The 20,073-nt window shown below is 35.4% G+C and overlaps 1 protein-coding gene across 1 annotated transcript in view; it reads right to left on the bottom strand.

Annotated features, from left to right (window-relative positions):
• etfdh (electron transfer flavoprotein dehydrogenase) overlaps window positions 1-19,301 on the bottom strand; it is a 27,065-nt gene extending 7,764 nt beyond the window's left edge. Inside the window, exons 1-12 of the mRNA XM_022759813.1 lie at window positions 19,101-19,301; window positions 18,212-18,370; window positions 17,226-17,455; window positions 16,746-16,827; window positions 16,040-16,158; window positions 15,407-15,484; window positions 14,221-14,367; window positions 13,625-13,765; window positions 12,903-13,046; window positions 11,750-11,918; window positions 10,574-10,756; window positions 9,916-10,137 (exon numbers count right to left, since the gene is read on the bottom strand). Coding sequence (XP_022615534.1) covers window positions 9,916-10,137; window positions 10,574-10,756; window positions 11,750-11,918; window positions 12,903-13,046; window positions 13,625-13,765; window positions 14,221-14,367; window positions 15,407-15,484; window positions 16,040-16,158; window positions 16,746-16,827; window positions 17,226-17,455; window positions 18,212-18,370; window positions 19,101-19,131 — 1,705 coding nt within the window. The 5' untranslated portion in view covers window positions 19,132-19,301. The remainder of the gene's footprint in view (window positions 1-9,915; window positions 10,138-10,573; window positions 10,757-11,749; window positions 11,919-12,902; window positions 13,047-13,624; window positions 13,766-14,220; window positions 14,368-15,406; window positions 15,485-16,039; window positions 16,159-16,745; window positions 16,828-17,225; window positions 17,456-18,211; window positions 18,371-19,100) is intronic.
• Between the last annotated feature and the right edge of the window lie 772 nt (window positions 19,302-20,073).

The raw sequence follows: 20,073 nt of genomic DNA on the forward strand, positions 1-20,073 counted from the left end.
CTTACTATACTATGATGTTTTTATGACGTTTCATGCCATACTATACTATGTTTTTTTTTGGACATTTTATACCATAGTATACTATGATGTTGTTTGGCATTTTTATGCCTTGCTATACTATGATGTTTTTACGACGTTTTATGCCATACTATACTATGTTTTTTTTTTTGACACTTTATGCCATAGTATACTATGACCTTTTTTGGCATTTTCATGCCATACTATATTGTGACCTTTTTTTTGAAATTTTTATGCCATAGTATACTATGTCTTTTTTTTGGCATTTTCATACCTTACTATACTATGACTTTTTTTTTTTTTGACGTTTTTTGGCATTTTCATGCCTTACTATACTATGATGTTTTTTTTGCATTTTTATGCCTTACTATACTATGATGTTTTTATTTTTACATTTTATGCCATATTATACTGACATTTTTTTTGACAATTTATGCCATAGTATACTATGATGTTTTTCTGACATTTTATGTCATAGTGTACCAAGACATTTTTACGCCTTACTACACTGTGACGTTTTGTGCCTTGTAGGATTGTCACCAGAACCGATACGTCGGTGCCACGTGGCAAAAAAGGGGAAGGTACCCGTTTTTTCGTGGTATCGGAGCTACTGAAAAGTACCAACACATGACGAGATTGATAGTCACCCTCTTAGGAAGTAACATAAGATTGACATCCTATTGAGGGAGGCAGTTAAATGAGTGTTCGTCACGCCCCTCTCGTGAATCAGGTCTCATTGCGCACAAGCAGGATGTCATTAACTGTATGAGCAACTTATCTGTGCAAAAGGGTCTTACCTCAAAATGACAGTAATCTACCAAAAACGTGTAAAAGAACATTAACACTAATTACTACATCACTGGCAACATTTGATTGACTCGAAACACATTTGAGCAGTTTCTCCGGCACATGCTCTGCCTCTGCCAAAGGGAGGATGAGGAACGTCCACTACTAGGCTGCAGTCTAGCTGCAATAACAAATGGAAGATGGCGACAAGTTCAGGCACACAACCTGATCCAGCTGCAGCACCTCAGCTCGTCGAAAGAAAAAGCCACAAGAGACGCATATGGAAATATTTTGCTTTCATGGCGGATGTTGAGGGGTTGATTCTAGACCCTAAAAAGCCTGTTTGTAAATGGTGCCTTCGCACTTTCCAAACCACAGCTGAAATGCTGTGCAATAAAAAGTTTACTGCTTATACTTTAGCAAAGTATTGTTTACTTTAAATACTTGAAGGCTACATGCCACTGTTCTTTTTTGATGTGTCAAAAGCTGTTTAATTTTATTATTATATCTATTAAATGTCCATTTTTTTTATGTCAGAGTATTAAAATGCTCTGCAAATAAAAGTTGACTGTGTATTTTAGCATAATATTGTTTACTATAATACTTGAAGGCTACATACCACTGTTCTTTTTTTGCTTTGTCAAAAGTTGTTTCATTTTACTATACATATTATTTCCACATTATTTTTGTCTCAGGGCACTATAGTTGAAAAGCTGTGCAATAAAAAGTTGATTGTTTATATTTTAGCACATTATTGTTTATTTTAAATTCTTGAAGGCTACATGCCACTTTTCGTATTTTTCAATAAAGGAGTGAAAGAGAGAGTACATGGAATTTATTATGTTTTTTTTTGTTTTTACCGTGGTATAGAAACAGGTATCGAGAATCATGGCATTTAACTGGTATTGGTATTGACTACTAAATTTCTGGTATCGTGACATCCCTAATGCCTTGCTATACTATGATGTTTTATGTCTTACTATACTATGATATTTTATGCCTTTGTATACTATGATGTTTTATGCCATAATATACTATGGTGTTTTTTTGACATTTTTATGCCTTACTATACTATGATTTTCTTTTGACATTTTATGCCATTGTATACTATGACATTTTTATGCCTTGTAGGGTTGTCACCAGAACCGATACTTACGTATCAAGTCGGTGCCACGTGGCAAAAAACAGGAAGGTACCCTTTTTTTCGTGGTATCGGAGGTACCGAAAAGTACCGACAAGTGACAAGATTGATAGTCACCCTCTTAGGAAGTGACATAAGATTGACATCCTATTGAGGGAGGCAGTTAAATGAGTGTTTTCTCACGCCTGCTCGTGCATCAGGTCTCATTGCGCACAAGCTGGATGTCATTAACTGTATGAGCAACTTATCTGTGCAAAAGGGTCTTACCTCAAAAGTGACAGTAATCTACCAAAAACTTGTGTAAAAGAACATTAACACTAATTACTGCATCACTGGCAACATTTGAGCAGTTTCACTGGCACATGCTCTGCCTCTACCAAAGGGAGGATAAGGAACGTCCACTACTAGGCTGCAGTCTAGCTGCAATAACAAATGGAAGATGGTGACAAGTTCAGGCACACAACCTGGTCCAGCTGCAGCACCTCGGCTCGTCGAAAGAAAAAGCCACAAGAGTCGGAAATATTTAGCTTTCAAGGTGGATGATGAGGGTTTGATTATAGACCCTAAAAAGCCTGTTTGTAAATGGTGCCTTTGCACTTTCCAAACCACAGCTAAAATGCTCTGCAAATAAAAGTGTACTGCTTATATTTTATCAAAGTATTGTTTACTTTAATACTTGAAGGCTACATACCACTGTTCTTTTTTTGCTTTGTCAAAAGTTGTTTCATTTTATTATATATATTATTTCCACATTATTGTTGTCTCAGGGCGCTATTGTTGAAAACCTGTGCAATAAAAAGTTGACTGTTTATACTTTAGCACATTATTGTGGCTACATGCCACTTTTCGTATTTTTCAATAAAGGAGTGAAAGAGAGAGTACATGGAATTTATTGTGTTTTTTTTGTTTTGTTTTTACCGTGGTATCGAAACAGGTATCCAGAATTGTGGCATTTAACTGGTATTGGTATCGACTACTAAATTTCTGATATCGTGACATCCCTAATGCCTTGCTATACTGTGATGGTTTTTTGGCATTTTTATACCTAAGTATACTATGACATTTTATGCCTTAGTATACTATGATGTTTTTTTTTTTTTAAATATCTTATGCCATACTATACAATGACATTTTTTGGCATTTAATGCCTTACTATACTATGATTTTCTTTTTTTTGAAATTTAATGCCATAGTATATACTATGACGTTTTTTTGGCATTTTTATATCTTACTATACTATGACGTTTTTTTGGCATTTTTATACTTTACCATACTATGACTTTTTTTTTTAATTTTTATGCCATATTATACTATGACATTTTTTGGCAATTTATGCCTTACTATTCTATGACATTTTATGCCATAGTATACTATGACATTTTTTGGCATTTTTATGCCTTACTATACTATGACATTTTATGCCATAGTATACTATGACGTTGTTTGGCATTTTTATGGCTTACTATACTATGACGTTTTATGCCTTACTATACTATGACATTTTATGCCATAGTATACTATGACGTTGTTTGGCATTTTTATGGCTTACTATACTATGACGTTTTATGCCTTACTATACCATGACTTTTTTTTAAAATTTTTATGCCATATTATACTATGACGTTTTTTGGCAATTTTATGCCTCACTAAACTATGACGTTTTATGCCTTGCTATACTATGACGTTTTATGCCTTACTATACTATGACGTTTTATGCCTTACTATACTATGACGTTTTATGCCTTACTATACTATGACGTTTTATGCCTTACTATACTATGACGTTTTATGCCTTACTATACTATGACGTTTTATGCCTTACTATACTATGACGTTTTATGCCTTACTATACTATGACGTTTTATGCCTTACTATACTATGACGTTTTATGCCTTACTATACTATGACGTTTTATGCCTTACTATACTATGACGTTTTATGCCTTACTATACTATGACGTTTTATGCCTTACTATACTATGACGTTTTATGCCTTACTATACTATGACGTTTTATGCCTTACTATACTATGACGTTTTATGCCTTACTATACTATGACGTTTTATGCCTTACTATACTATGACGTTTTATGCCTTACTATACTATGACGTTTTATGCCTTACTATACTATGACGTTTTATGCCTTACTATACTATGACGTTTTATGCCTTACTATACTATGACGTTTTATGCCTTACTATACTATGACGTTTTATGCCTTACTATACTATGACGTTTTATGCCTTACTATACTATGACGTTTTATGCCTTACTATACTATGACGTTTTATGCCTTACTATACTATGACGTTTTATGCCTTACTATACTATGACGTTTTATGCCTTACTATACTATGACGTTTTATGCCTTACTATACTATGACGTTTTATGCCTTACTATACTATGACGTTTTATGCCTTACTATACTATGACGTTTTATGCCTTACTATACTATGACGTTTTATGCCTTACTATACTATGACGTTTTATGCCTTACTATACTATGACGTTTTATGCCTTACTATACTATGACGTTTTATGCCTTACTATACTATGACGTTTTATGCCTTACTATACTATGACGTTTTATGCCTTACTATACTATGACGTTTTATGCCTTACTATACTATGACGTTTTATGCCTTACTATACTATGACGTTTTATGCCTTACTATACTATGACGTTTTATGCCTTACTATACTATGACGTTTTATGCCTTACTATACTATGACGTTTTATGCCTTACTATACTATGACGTTTTATGCCTTACTATACTATGACGTTTTATGCCTTACTATACTATGACGTTTTATGCCTTACTATACTATGACGTTTTATGCCTTACTATACTATGACGTTTTATGCCTTACTATACTATGACGTTTTATGCCTTACTATACTATGACGTTTTATGCCTTACTATACTATGACGTTTTATGCCTTACTATACTATGACGTTTTATGCCTTACTATACTATGACGTTTTATGCCTTACTATACTATGACGTTTTATGCCTTACTATACTATGACGTTTTATGCCTTACTATACTATGACGTTTTATGCCTTACTATACTATGACGTTTTATGCCTTACTATACTATGACGTTTTATGCCTTACTATACTATGACGTTTTATGCCTTACTATACTATGACGTTTTATGCCTTACTATACTATGACGTTTTATGCCTTACTATACTATGACGTTTTATGCCTTACTATACTATGACGTTTTATGCCTTACTATACTATGACGTTTTATGCCTTACTATACTATGACGTTTTATGCCTTACTATACTATGACGTTTTATGCCTTACTATACTATGACGTTTTATGCCTTACTATACTATGACGTTTTATGCCTTACTATACTATGACGTTTTATGCCTTACTATACTATGACGTTTTATGCCTTACTATACTATGACGTTTTATGCCTTACTATACTATGACGTTTTATGCCTTACTATACTATGACGTTTTATGCCTTACTATACTATGACGTTTTATGCCTTACTATACTATGACGTTTTATGCCTTACTATACTATGACGTTTTATGCCTTACTATACTATGACGTTTTATGCCTTACTATACTATGACGTTTTATGCCTTACTATACTATGACGTTTTATGCCTTACTATACTATGACGTTTTATGCCTTACTATACTATGACGTTTTATGCCTTACTATACTATGACGTTTTATGCCTTACTATACTATGACGTTTTATGCCTTACTATACTATGACGTTTTATGCCTTACTATACTATGACGTTTTATGCCTTACTATACTATGACGTTTTATGCCTTACTATACTATGACGTTTTATGCCTTACTATACTATGACGTTTTATGCCTTACTATACTATGACGTTTTATGCCTTACTATACTATGACGTTTTATGCCTTACTATACTATGACGTTTTATGCCTTACTATACTATGACGTTTTATGCCTTACTATACTATGACGTTTTATGCCTTACTATACTATGACGTTTTATGCCTTACTATACTATGACGTTTTATGCCTTACTATACTATGACGTTTTATGCCTTACTATACTATGACGTTTTATGCCTTACTATACTATGACGTTTTATGCCTTACTATACTATGACGTTTTATGCCTTACTATACTATGACGTTTTATGCCTTACTATACTATGACGTTTTATGCCTTACTATACTATGACGTTTTATGCCTTACTATACTATGACGTTTTATGCCTTACTATACTATGACGTTTTATGCCTTACTATACTATGACGTTTTATGCCTTACTATACTATGACGTTTTATGCCTTACTATACTATGACGTTTTATGCCTTACTATACTATGACGTTTTATGCCTTACTATACTATGACGTTTTATGCCTTACTATACTATGACGTTTTATGCCTTACTATACTATGACGTTTTATGCCTTACTATACTATGACGTTTTATGCCTTACTATACTATGACGTTTTATGCCTTACTATACTATGACGTTTTATGCCTTACTATACTATGACGTTTTATGCCTTACTATACTATGACGTTTTATGCCTTACTATACTATGACGTTTTATGCCTTACTATACTATGACGTTTTATGCCTTACTATACTATGACGTTTTATGCCTTACTATACTATGACGTTTTATGCCTTACTATACTATGACGTTTTATGCCTTACTATACTATGACGTTTTATGCCTTACTATACTATGACGTTTTATGCCTTACTATACTATGACGTTTTATGCCTTACTATACTATGACGTTTTATGCCTTACTATACTATGACGTTTTATGCCTTACTATACTATGACGTTTTATGCCTTACTATACTATGACGTTTTATGCCTTACTATACTATGACGTTTTATGCCTTACTATACTATGACGTTTTATGCCTTACTATACTATGACGTTTTATGCCTTACTATACTATGACGTTTTATGCCTTACTATACTATGACGTTTTATGCCTTACTATACTATGACGTTTTATGCCTTACTATACTATGACGTTTTATGCCTTACTATACTATGACGTTTTATGCCTTACTATACTATGACGTTTTATGCCTTACTATACTATGACGTTTTATGCCTTACTATACTATGACGTTTTATGCCTTACTATACTATGACGTTTTATGCCTTGCTATACTATGACGTTTTATGCCATACTATACTATGTTTTTTTTTGTTTTTTTTACATTTTATGCCATAGTATACTATGATGTTTTTTGGCATTTTCATGCCTTACAATTCTATGACATTTATTTGCCTTGCTATACTATGACGTTTTATGCCTTACTATACTATGACATTTTTTGTCATTTTTATACCTTACTATACTATGACTTTTAAAAAAAAAAAAATTTATGCCATATTATACTATGATGTTTTTTGTCATTTTTATACCTTACTATACTATGACTTTTAAAAAAAAAAAAATTTATGCCATATTATACTATAATGTTTTTTGGTATTTTTATACCTTACTATACTATGACTTTTTTTTTTAAATTTTTATGCCATATCATACTATGACTTTTTTGGCATTTTTATGCCTTACTATACTATGACGTTTTATGCCTTGCTATACTATGACGTTTTTATGATGTTTTATGCCATACTATACTATAATTTTTTTTTTTTTTACATTTTATGCCATAGTATACTATGACGTTTTTTGGCATTTTTATGCCTTACTATACTATGACGTTTTATGCTTTGCTATACTATGATGTTTTTTGGCATTTTCATGCCTTACTATTCTATGACATTTTTTGCCTTGCTATACTATGACGTTTTATGACTTACTATACTATGACTTTTTTCTTAATTTTTATGCCATATTATACTATGACGTTTTTTGGCAATTTTATGCCTTACTATACTATGACGTTTTATGCCTTGCTATACTATGATGTTTTTATGACGTTTTATGCCATACTATACTATGGGTTTTTTTTTTTTTTTTTACATTTTATGCCATAGTACACTATGATTTTTTGTTTTGGCATTTTCATGCCTTACTACACTATGACTTTTTTTTTTTTTTTTTTTTTTTTTACATTTTATGCCATAGTATACTATGATGTTATTTTTGGCATTTTCATGCCTTACTACACTATGACTTTTTTTTTTTTTTTTTACATTTTATGCCATAGTATACTATGATGTGCCAAAAAACAACATAGTATAGTAAGGCATTTTCATGCCTTACTATACTATGTTGTTTTTTGGCATTTTTATGCCTTACTATACTATGACGTTTTATGGAATACTATATAATAATGTTTTTATGGCATTTTTATACCTTACTATACTATGACGTTTTATACTTTGCTATACTATGACATTTTATGAATTACTATACCACTATCATCATTTACAAATTCCTGTCACAGACTGTTGATTAAGCCACACAAGCCTACAACTTAAAAGCTGCAGTCTGAACAGAGTTTGTAATCTTTCAATTGCTATCCTGCTTTATTTAATCCCCACCACTCATTGTCATGGCTCGTCTCCGTGAAGAGCACAACTGTCTCACTGCATTTGGCTTCTGTCCAGGTTAGCATAACCACTGACCACACATCACTAAGTTTCAACATTTCTAGAGAATTCAAAGACTTCCAGTGTCTGAGACAGAATAAGGAGTTTAACTTTTCAATTAACCGCTTCACTAGAAATGAGATAAACCAGCCAAAGTCAACACACAGTCTCTTATCCTATTGATAAAAATGCACATTTGATGCATGAAAAATATTTTAAACCAAACAAGTTTTCAGTCAAAGTTTTCTTGGTATTTTAAGAACTGAGTAAAAAAAATTCCAGCTGAGTAAATCCAGGGTATAGGTGACATAATGTTTTCTGTTCCTCACTTACTGAATCTGTCACAATGGAACACACTTCTCTAAACAATTACACTGGATTTAATTAGCCTGTCCTTCAGAAACAATCTCACAACAGTGAAGCATTTTTTCAAAATTGAGCAAGTTCCCACAACGATGTTTGGAGTTATTTACTCCGTTATTGTAGTTGGTCATTTGTGAAACATTTTAAAATCAAACTGTGGTTAACTTTGTTTGGGGAGAGAACACAACCTGAAACATCTGTTGGAAATCTTTGATGATTTTAGCACAGACACTGACATCTGATAGCCAGCAGTTATTAATTCTTTGATCAAATAAAAATGACAAATATTCACTGATACCAGTCTTTCACATGTGAGGATTTTTACAGTATATTGAAAACAGTTTGGTTTTAGACTGCTGGTTGGATGAAATAAGCAATACTTAGCTCTGGGAAACTGACATTTTTTCCTTTTTTATAGACCGGGCAGTTAATTGGAAAAATAATTGACAATAAAAAGTCATTATTGTTGAATGCAGTCCTACTTCACTGGTGTAAACACCAGAATGTGTTTTAGCAACTAGCACAGAGAACACTATTAAGTGTATTTCATATAACAGGTACTAAGGCTTTCTTTTCCATTACCAATGAATCTGATAATTTTCTTGACTAATTGTTTGGTCTATTGGATAGCAGGCAATAGTGAAAAATACCTTGCTGTTCCTAATATCCAAGTTGACATTCAAATGGCTTGGTACTGTCTGACAAACAATCTAAAGATAGACTGTTCACTATCACAGAAAACAAAAAATGCAGGAAATCTTCAAATTTGAGATGAATTGTTTTGCATTTTGCCTTAAAAAAAAATTGCTGCAGATTAATTTTCTGTCCAGTTCAAAAAAGTTTAGATTTAATTTCACTCTTCTGAAATTTTGAAAATAAACTCTCTCTCCCCTAAATATACCACCACTGAGTTCATATGACTCATGTTTACAAGCCCAGGTGTGAAACCATATGCCACAAAACAGAAAAAAGAATAACTTATCTACACTCTGACAGATAGTATGGGTGAGACATTCAGAGGTCATGATGGTGTTACCTGCAGGGCAGAAGCGCTGTTCAGGCCCATCATATATGGCCAAGTTCCTGGCGACTGGAACGCTGTCATCCTTCAGAGTCAGATGCGGGGGCTGGTCTCCCTCATGATTTGTGCCACTCAGCGCCACAGAGGAGAGCAGGTCAAAGCTTATCTTGCCGTCAGGCTTGGGATACTCGATCGGTGTACAATCTTTGGCCGGTTTCAGCTGGTTTGCATCAAGGCCTGAGACAGATAGAGTACAGCCGGATACGAAATGTTGATTTTCTCTGCCGAGATAAGACTGCCTCATACCTCGCCTAAAGAGAACCCACTGGCACTCTGCTGATCTGCAGCAGCACAGTGAAACACAGATAATACTGCTCTTCACATGTAAGGGTTATGGACACAATACTGATTACACCCAATGCTATATTCACAACTGCATAGCTATTTTTTTGTTAGAATCAACAATGCAAGAAGGTGAAATAATAGTTTTATAATGGCACATCACCATTTAGAGAGCCTTCGCTCTTCTGTTATTCTTTGTGTCTAAAATTGAACTTTTTGTCTATTGTTTCCCTCTGCTCTTCTTAGGTCTTGATAGAGCAGATACTGTAGACGCATAAAAATGTTCAAGTCGGCACCGAACCGTAAAAGGATTCTGCTCCATGATACTCACCACAGTGTTTAAGTGTCCATGGCTCTTTTCCTCTGAAGACCCAGTAGAAAATCCCAGTATAGACCATGCCACCGTACAGGCCAAAGTAATTGTGGAACGAAGGCCTGATGTTTCTCACTGCATACAGCTCTTTCCACACCCACGAGTTCTTCAAGCTGTCAGCGTACTCAGGTACATGGAGTCCTGGCATGAAAAAAATTCTTTAATTTCTGCTCTGCTGTTGTCATGTTTATTATTCTGCACAATTGTGGCACAATGCCTCATGTAATCCCAACCTCGATAAATAAAAATGTATAAAAGAAAGACTGGGTTTCAACACATTTTCAGGAACATGGAGGTTTAAAACTTTTGCTGGAAGAAACAATTCCTTTAAAAACATTTTACAGTCAGTTCTGTGGACTTTGCTCATCAACAAGGACATAGTTTCTAGTAAAACACTACACTATTACTTTTTTAAATGTAATTCTTCAGTGTTTTGAGCACTACAAATTTAATTGCAATCATCTCCATCAAATTGGATCAGTGAACTAACTCTTTAAGAATGTAATATCTGTTTTTCTTTGACTTTTCCAAACCAGACAATTTGTATTAAAATAGTACATTATTTTGTTACTATGCTATAGAGGATTAACAGTTATGGAAAAACTTCATGAAAAAATTACTGTAACCATTAAGTAATTAAGTCACCAGTCTACAAAGATAGATCATACTCTGTTCACAAAGTACCAGTCAATACCCAGTACTCTATCCATACACCATAATCCCTATTTGTTACATTCAACCTTTGACTGAACTGAGCAAGACTGAACAATTCTGGAAACTGTTCCCAATGAGTTTTATTGACACAGCAGTTTTTTGATGGATGCATCTATAGTCTGAGTGTAAAGTATTTTCATTTTCTCATGTAACTTTAAAAACTCATATTAAAAGAGTTTATTGACTGACCCTCCATAGCCGACAAATACTGCTACCTGAAAGCTCTATAGCACTGTTTATGCTTATGTAACTTGTGATTGTGTTAAAATCTTTTTCCATGGGGTGTTCAGTGACATTTCTGAATTTAACTGAGTAAGCTTGAATGAGCTCTCGCACTTAATAGTGTAACTAAAATAAAATGAAACGTAAACAGCTACCACTGCCACAATCATGACTATTAGTGGGTCTTAAATTCTGTACCTGTCGTCTCTGAGTCCAGGCTCTCTGCTGTGACTTTGGGGAAAATTGCCTCAGCAGCCAGCATGCCACTCTTCATAGCCGTGTGAGTGCCTTTGATCTTTGGGACGTTCATGAAACCAGGGCTGCAGCCAATCAGCAGCCCTCCAGGGAAAGTCAGCTTTGGGAGAGACTGGAGAGGAAGAAGAGAGAGTTTGAGCCCATTTACAACTTTCTTGTGTTCTACTTTCTCAGGCCTTAAACTTCTAACTGGATTTTAAGAATTTGGCAGCTGCTCAATGTGCTCTATCCTGAACAAATACACTCACAGAGGGCTGTATTAGGAACACTGTACCAATACTCTCAAAAACCTTGCTCTCAAAACGGTCTCAGTTCTTCGTGGTATGGGTTCCACAAGATGTTGGAAACTTTCCTTTGAGATTCTGCTCCAAGTTGGCATGTTTGCATCACATAATTTTTGCAGATCTGCACTCCATGTTTCTTGTTTTTTGCACCATTCTGAGTAAAAACTCAAGAGACAGTTAAGTGTGAAACTCCTAGGAGATCACCAGTGTCAGAAATGCTCAAACCAGCCTATCTGGGTCTAACAGTCATGCCATGATCAATGTCACTGAGATCAAATTTTTTTCCCCCATTCTGATATGTGAACATTAACTGAAGCTCCTCAACTGTATCTACATGATGTGAAGTATTGCACTGCAGCCACAAGATTGGCTGATTGGATAATTACAGGTATAAGCAGGTGCACTGGTGTTCCTAATAAAGAGCTTGGTGAGTGTGTCATCAGTATGTCCATAAGTTCACTATTTCTGGATATGATGAACTATAAAACAATTACCACATGTGAAATATCAAACACACTGATGTAACAATAGTAGTGAAAACATTTAAATTAAAAGAGTTTGCTGATGGCTTTACTTTAATATGAAAGTAGGAATAAATTTAAGCAACTGACTAGTTTCATGCCCTGCAGTCTTCCCTGTAGTAAACAAAAATAAACTGCAAGTACATCTTTGTTATTTCACCAGTGGCATAGCTGCACTCACTCAATCTTGTGACATTTACATTTGGTCAGTTTTATGGTGCTGTGTATTTTCTACAAGTTTGACAAACACATTCTATGCCATACAAATGTCCTCCTTCACATTGATAATACCTGTAATCCTCCCTCATTCAGGGCCCTGGCTCCATATGCAATCCTGTGGCCTCCCTCCAGAGTGGGTGCTACAAAGGGATGGTGTTTCCAGCGCTGGAATTCTCTGAAGGGGCTCAGGTAAGGGTTGGTGTAGTCTAGTCCTACCTGGAGCAGGAAAAGATTTGCTGGTTTGATGCTGATTGTTTCAAACAACAAGTATAACAGACCAAGTGAACAAATACTTGGAAAGGCAAATATTTTTTTAAGTCACTGTAGCAAAGGAATTAATTCAAATACATTTATTTTTTTCATTTCTTGTCATGTTGTAGTGTTAAATTAAAACTAGTTGCAAAGCTTAGAATGTGCAGCGTGTACAAAAAACTGAAACACATCATTTAAATATTTATTCAGACTCTCTGTTATGACATAACAAATTAAGCTTTTATCTTACTCTATATACAGTCTATGGTTTAGCGAGACAAAAAAAAAAATTAATCTGGCCTGAATGCAAACTGCAATTTCTGGTGAAAACGACATACTGCTCATCACCTGGTTAATACTATACGTATGGTTAAATGATGGTGGCGACATAATGACATGCGGATGGATGTTTCTTAATGGCAGGAAGCGGAGGCTTAAATAATTACACAAAAACACACCAAGCTCAGAGCGCATGTGCATAAAAACTGGGATCCAGCTGTCACATCTAGTAATATCACTTGAATGTATACAAAGTCACTCACCACAAAACCCAAGGCCACGAGCGGTTCTCCCTCATTCAGGTGATACAGGAAGGATCCTCCATATGTATTCCTGTTCAGGGGCCAACCCACAGAATGCTCCACTCTGCCTGGCCTCCACTTCTTCTCATCAATCGTCCACAGCTAAAATGAACAAAGAGGGGACAAAAGTTATTAATGGGCAGAAGATTTATTTAATTACACTCATTTATACCTTTTTCAGATCCACACTGACCATGTTTGGCTTTGCTATGTGTTATAGTAGATGTTGGTGGCAACTTTCATCCCATTAGCCATAAATCTTTTTTTTCCTGATCTCAAAGCTAAGAATGATTGTGGAGAGCAAGGTGTTGCATTTCTGCTTCCTACAGTGACTGAAAGTAAATTGTGACTTTACAGCAGATGGATTATACAGTACTTAATCTCTAGTGCAGAAAGAACATTATGCAACCACTTTTTATCAGATTCCTCTGGACGGATATTACTCTTTAAGAACCATCAGATAAACCAAATTAAGGAGAAACACAATGTAGGGCATGAACAGAGTGACAGAGTTTCTTTCCAGCATTAACTTGATGTGGGTTGTACATGTTATTTACCTCCTTAAGGCCGATGGCATAGGTCTGGGGTTCACAGTTCTCGCGCAGGTTGAACTGCTTGTAAAGCTGCTTGGCCAAGTGGCCATGACAGCCCTCTCCAAACAACGTGACTTTAGCATGGAGCTCCATTCCCCTCTCAAAAACATCCTAAAGCAAGAGAGGAACAGACACATAAAAATATTTCATGAATGAGAAGTAACTGAATATAATATAGAGAATAATGCATTCAATTGCTATATATACAGTATATATATATATATATGTATATATATATAGATAGATAGATAGATAGATAGATAGATAGATAGAGACAGAGGACAACAAAACATTGTATAATCAGACAAAAAAGAAAAAAAAAAAACATCAAATACCCTCTTACATCAGGCTCAGACTACACTATACTTTTGTCTGCCAGGAACTGATTTCCAGGAACAAAAACATAAACATGATATTGCCCGCTTGTGTCTTGAGGACACCTAAAAAGAAGAAGGGGTGTTGTTGCCATAGCTACACAAACCCTGCAATCCTGTTTCACAGTTCCACTTTCTTCTTTCGCCTCTTTTCACTTTGCCTGACACACTAGTCTTTCTGTCGGGACGTCCTGAGGTGTCACAGTTGTGGCATCGGTTGTCATCTAACATGATATACTATACAAGGTAAAATTATCAACTGTCTCGTTCAACACCTATTTTTGGTCCCAACACCCCACGTCTGTCGGGGTGTGTTAAGGTTATTATTGGGTGTATATCGTGTAGTCTGAAATTGGCATTAAACCCATAGGAGACGAAAAGAGTTTTCCAAATGGCCATAATGGTGCTCTGAAAATATTAATGCGTACAGTCGCTTCAGATTAGTATTAAGTAATAAGATTCATTCACTTTCTGCACACATTATTGTGTAGTAAATTTAATTTCAAATTGATAAATTAATGCAAGATTTCAGTTTTTGATTTTTTAATAAATTTGCAAAAATTTCAAAAAATATATGTTTTCACTTTCATTTGGGCAATTTTATCCATTCAAAGTTAAATTTACAGCACAATAAAGTGTGCCAAAATTCAGGGGTCTGAATAATTTCCAAAGCGATGTTATATTGTAAAGAATGGCCTGCATTTCTAACTTTCATGAAGCCATGAGGAGGGCTGAAGATCTCAGTGTTATTAAAGGAACGTTTTACTGTACAGTACCTTCGGTGAGCCATCCTTGGCCACGCCTACATCATTTGTGGCAATTCCTTTTACACTTCCGTCTTCGTGAAACAAAACCTTGACAAAAGTAAAACAGATAAACATTTGAAGCTGAGAGGGGACTATAAACATGTTTAATTACAATGACTGAACAGGAATGAATAGGGGCACTGTACTTCTGATTATTGTATTATATCAACATTCCCACTGATAAAAGATTAACCTATAATCGGCCTACAGCAGCCAGTAATAATGGAGCCAATGCATTGATTAGGCTGTAAAAATGAAAAATGTATCGGTACATTATGGTCTCTTTTTTTAAATCATTCTTTGAATCATAAAAATTAAAAAATTTTAAGTTTGCTCTTGATTTTAGCACCTAAATCAGGCCAAACAGTACAACTTTAATTAAATACAACTTCAATAACAACAGTAAAAAGTGCCAAAAAAATGATCTCACCTGGCTTTGTAAAAATCAGGCTAGTGGTGGCTGAGATACAGTGATTCATGGACTAATGATCTACACAGCCACAGTCAACCTAACCAACTATAATACATTTTGAGAGAGATAAAGGAGGGGAGAACAAAAGAAAAAATATGCAGTACATCAGTGAAATCCAAAGGAGGTCTCACCTCAGCTGCAGCATAACCAGGGTACAGCTCTACTCCAAGCTCCTCAGCTTGCTCCCCCAGCCAACGTACAAAGTTCCCCAGCCTCACTATGTAGTTACCATGGTTCCTCATTGGCAGACCTGCAGACAGCAGGAAAAATCATGCAGAAATAAAAATCATTTCAATAATGTTACGGTGTTATAAGTTATAAGAAGCTGACCCACAGGTTGAGAATTATGTTTATGTATGCAGCAGTTCTCGCTTATAAAATAAAACATATGCATTCATCTGTTGCAAATCTGAAGTGCAAATATGAACAAATTTAAAGAATCAACTGTGATTGTTGACCATATAGATTACAGGTATGTTCCACATTGATTATCATCGAAAAAGTCAAGTGAAATTTGACGGTGTGACAACCCTTAGAGCGATGCATCTTTCTCTCATATCAGTTCAGATAAACAATATGTCTGTTCAATCTATGCACCACTCGATTTGCACTGAAATGCAGACACATCCTATCTGTTAGTTTTAAATCCCGTTTATGTGTTTGAAGCCACTTTACTCCCAATAGTAAACAACACATACTAATAGTTACAAATGCAACTCTGATCCCTGACTGAAACCATGAAATGGTTAAACACCCTCTCTGTGTGTCACACCAATAGCGTGGCTTAGATAGCATTAGATACCATTTTTATTCCAATACAATATCAGAGGATTTTACCTGGCAACATGGGGACAGGGATTCTGTGTTTCTCTGTTAAAATGCTGAACACATCTTCAGTCACTGGAGTGTTCAGAGGTGCCTGAATTAGGAACACAATGTGTGTTGTTAAGAGTTTGACTTGATAAGGATTTGTTTGTATTAACAAATACATTTACAGTTAATTAACAGTGTTTTATATTCAGATTTACATTCTAATATTAACTCAAATGCATGCATATTCATACACATAGCCAGTGTAGATGTATGCAAATGATGATGGATAAACTGTACTATATACCAGTATGTACAGTATATGTGGGTATGTTATATAGCCTTGGTGATGTACAGTACAGTCACAAAATACAATATATTAGACAACATACTATAACAACATGGAGTATGTGCTCTAACAAACCCTTATGCTTTAAAGGAAGAACATCTTTGTTGACAGTCTATACACCAAACTCCCAAAGAAGAAATATTGAATAAAACACTCACCCCTCGTTCCTTCCAATCAGGAAAGAGCTCATTGAGTGCAGTGGGCTCCAGACAGGCACCTGACAGTGTGTGTGCTCCAATCTGAGAGGCCTTCTCCACAAGGCACACTCGCAGCTCCTTCTCATGTTCGTTAGCAAGCTGCTTCAGACGAATGGCTGCTGTAAGACCAGCAGGGCCTCCACCTACTATCACCACATCTGCCTCATCTGCAAACCTCTCCATTTCAATCCCTGGAAAAGATAAGAAAGAAATATTAAGATAGAACTGCATCACCCATGAAAGACAGAGCACTGCATTCAGACACAATTTGCAATATTTCAGGAGGATAGCTGCAGTCCTGTGTGGAACACTTGGCACAGCTTAAACCAAAACTGAATGGATTAGACAGCAGAGCTGCCCAAAGTAATAACTAACTGAATATTTTATCCACATAAACTGAATTTCAAATTTGAATTTAAAAAGGCAAAGAAAACACTTTCTTGGATGTATTCACACTGCTGACTCATAATGTGGAACTTATATGGTCCTCACAAATCGAGCGAAGATAAGCATTAGAGCCATTCACTAAACAGCAAAGGAAGAACTAACTGAACTTTAAATTTAAAATAATGCTATAAACTGTATCAGATTTCACAGGACAAAAACTTTCCCTGATGTTCATGGGTTGTAGAGATTGGACCAGTCTGACCTTCTGTCTAACCTTCCTTCCACAGCAATCCACACTGACTTTTCTCTTCCTATTCTGTTATAAGTTGCACTGTAAACTTTACTATGTAGGGAAAAAGTAAACAAAAAGAGAATTAATACTCCTGTACAAACACATCAGAAACCTGGATAAGATTGAACTGACAAAAGAAGATCACTCCCCTCAAGAGTGCCAGTGCATGTCTGACTTTGATTGCCCAAATGATGAGAAACCATCTTGACAGTGGGTCCTAACAATAACATGTAATTTTAAAGTAATTCTACACAGTGTAGTGTCTTACCTTCCCATCTTGGATCTTTATCCCGGGGGTGGATGGTGTAGTGTGTTGTGACGCGGGGAGCTGTTCCTGAAGAGCATGTTCTTCTGTGTAGTGTTGTGTACAGCTGAGGAGCAGCATACTCTGTCTGTACTGTTTTCCATGCCCTGATACACCTGTGGGCTGCAAGAGGGAGAACAGCTCCAAGTCAATACCAGTTCAGACTGGTGGTACACTCTCTTTAGTGTGCTCACTGGTTTAGTTGAGCCTGACCTGGATCTTAAATGATAAAACATTTATGAAATACAATAAAATGACAACAAATAGTAACTGACCAATTTAGACATAATATGGTAATGGGACTTCTGGACATGGCTCCTCAACACACACATGACAGAGACAAACAAAAGTTTATTTTAGTACCTAATTAGTGAACATGTCAAGCAGCTGTCAGACTGTTCAGGTGCAGCTGTAGCTCAATGCTAGCTAGCATTTTTTTTATGTGACTACTGCTAAGCTAAATTCAAAGTCCAAGCTGCGAATTGACATCCTCTTTACATCAAATATTTTCAAAACAATGACAAGGTAGTAACAACATCAGTATTTTGCTGAAAAGGCATAAATGGCTTATATAATTCATGACAAGGACACTGTTCAAGTGACCCATATATTAGTTCAACTTTCACCTACTTTTTAGCATGATGCTAACACAAATGAGCATGCTAGTTTGGACTAGTGCTAAAACAGAAAGCCAAACAACAAAATTTAAACACGAGGAAAAAATATTCAGTACTTAACCCTTTGTAAAATGCTAAAGTAAGATGACAACACTGCTGGTAAAGTTAAATTAGCAGCCGAGTCCAGCACAGACAAACTCACAATACCTTATCTAACTAGCTATTAGCTCACGTACCTTGACTTGAGTATCTGCTAGCTGGAAACATTATGTGAAGCTAGAGTAAGCTCACTAGCGGTCCGTGGTTTTTCTTTTAAAATCAGCCCAAGTGAAGCTGGGGTGCCCTCACTTCGTTGCCAGTGCAGAGCTTGTGTAATCAGCCCACTCTGCAAACAAATGTTGAGCCTTACAAAATACGTCTCATAACACAGACACATGAGAGCGTCACAAAGCTGCGCTGCTGCGGCGGCGTTCAGGTAACTGCGCAAGTGTAGATCTCCACACCGCACTCTACAGTACTGCTTTGGTAAATCCGGGAAGGTAAAGCTTAGGACTCAGCAATTGTGTTACAGGAGTCATCCCACGATACTGGGCCACTGACCACCGGTTGGAAAAAAAGGATTGTAGAAATTCTGTAGTCCAGAGATTAAATTGAAATGTGACATATCCAGATTAATGAATATATTTAAATTTAACCAAACAGTCACATATACAAAGACATACAAACACAGCTCCAAATACAAACTGAAAAATAACTTATTCAAAAGGAGTCAGTAGTTTTCTAAAAATAAATGAATAAATAAAATTGTAAAGACAATGCAGATAAAGAGTTATTTGTAGATGACTAATGGCTAATCAGTAGTGATACCATTTCACATCAAGTCAGAAACAGGCTTTGGCAATGTGTCCATATAGTTAAAATAAAGCTGCACATCTTTAGAAATATGTTGTATCCCTTTCTGAGAGAGTGTATGTGATTAATTCAAGTGGAATACAACAATTGTAAAGGAGATTACATACCTGCATACATCTGGGATTTTCTAAAATTGTAAGCATTCACTGAATGTAGAAGTTTATGAGCTTACTAGAAATTATAGTAGACCTACCTCTGTGTTTACCAGTGGTGGAGTGTACTTAAGTACAATTTTGAGGCAGAATTTTTAAATTTCATGCAACTTTATACTTGAAGTGATAAGAAAAGTCAACAAAC

This window comes from Seriola dumerili, unplaced genomic scaffold (assembly GCF_002260705.1).
Source record: "Seriola dumerili isolate Sdu_G_001 unplaced genomic scaffold, Sdu_1.0 BDQW01000331.1, whole genome shotgun sequence".
NCBI lineage: Eukaryota > Metazoa > Chordata > Actinopteri > Carangiformes > Carangidae > Seriola > Seriola dumerili.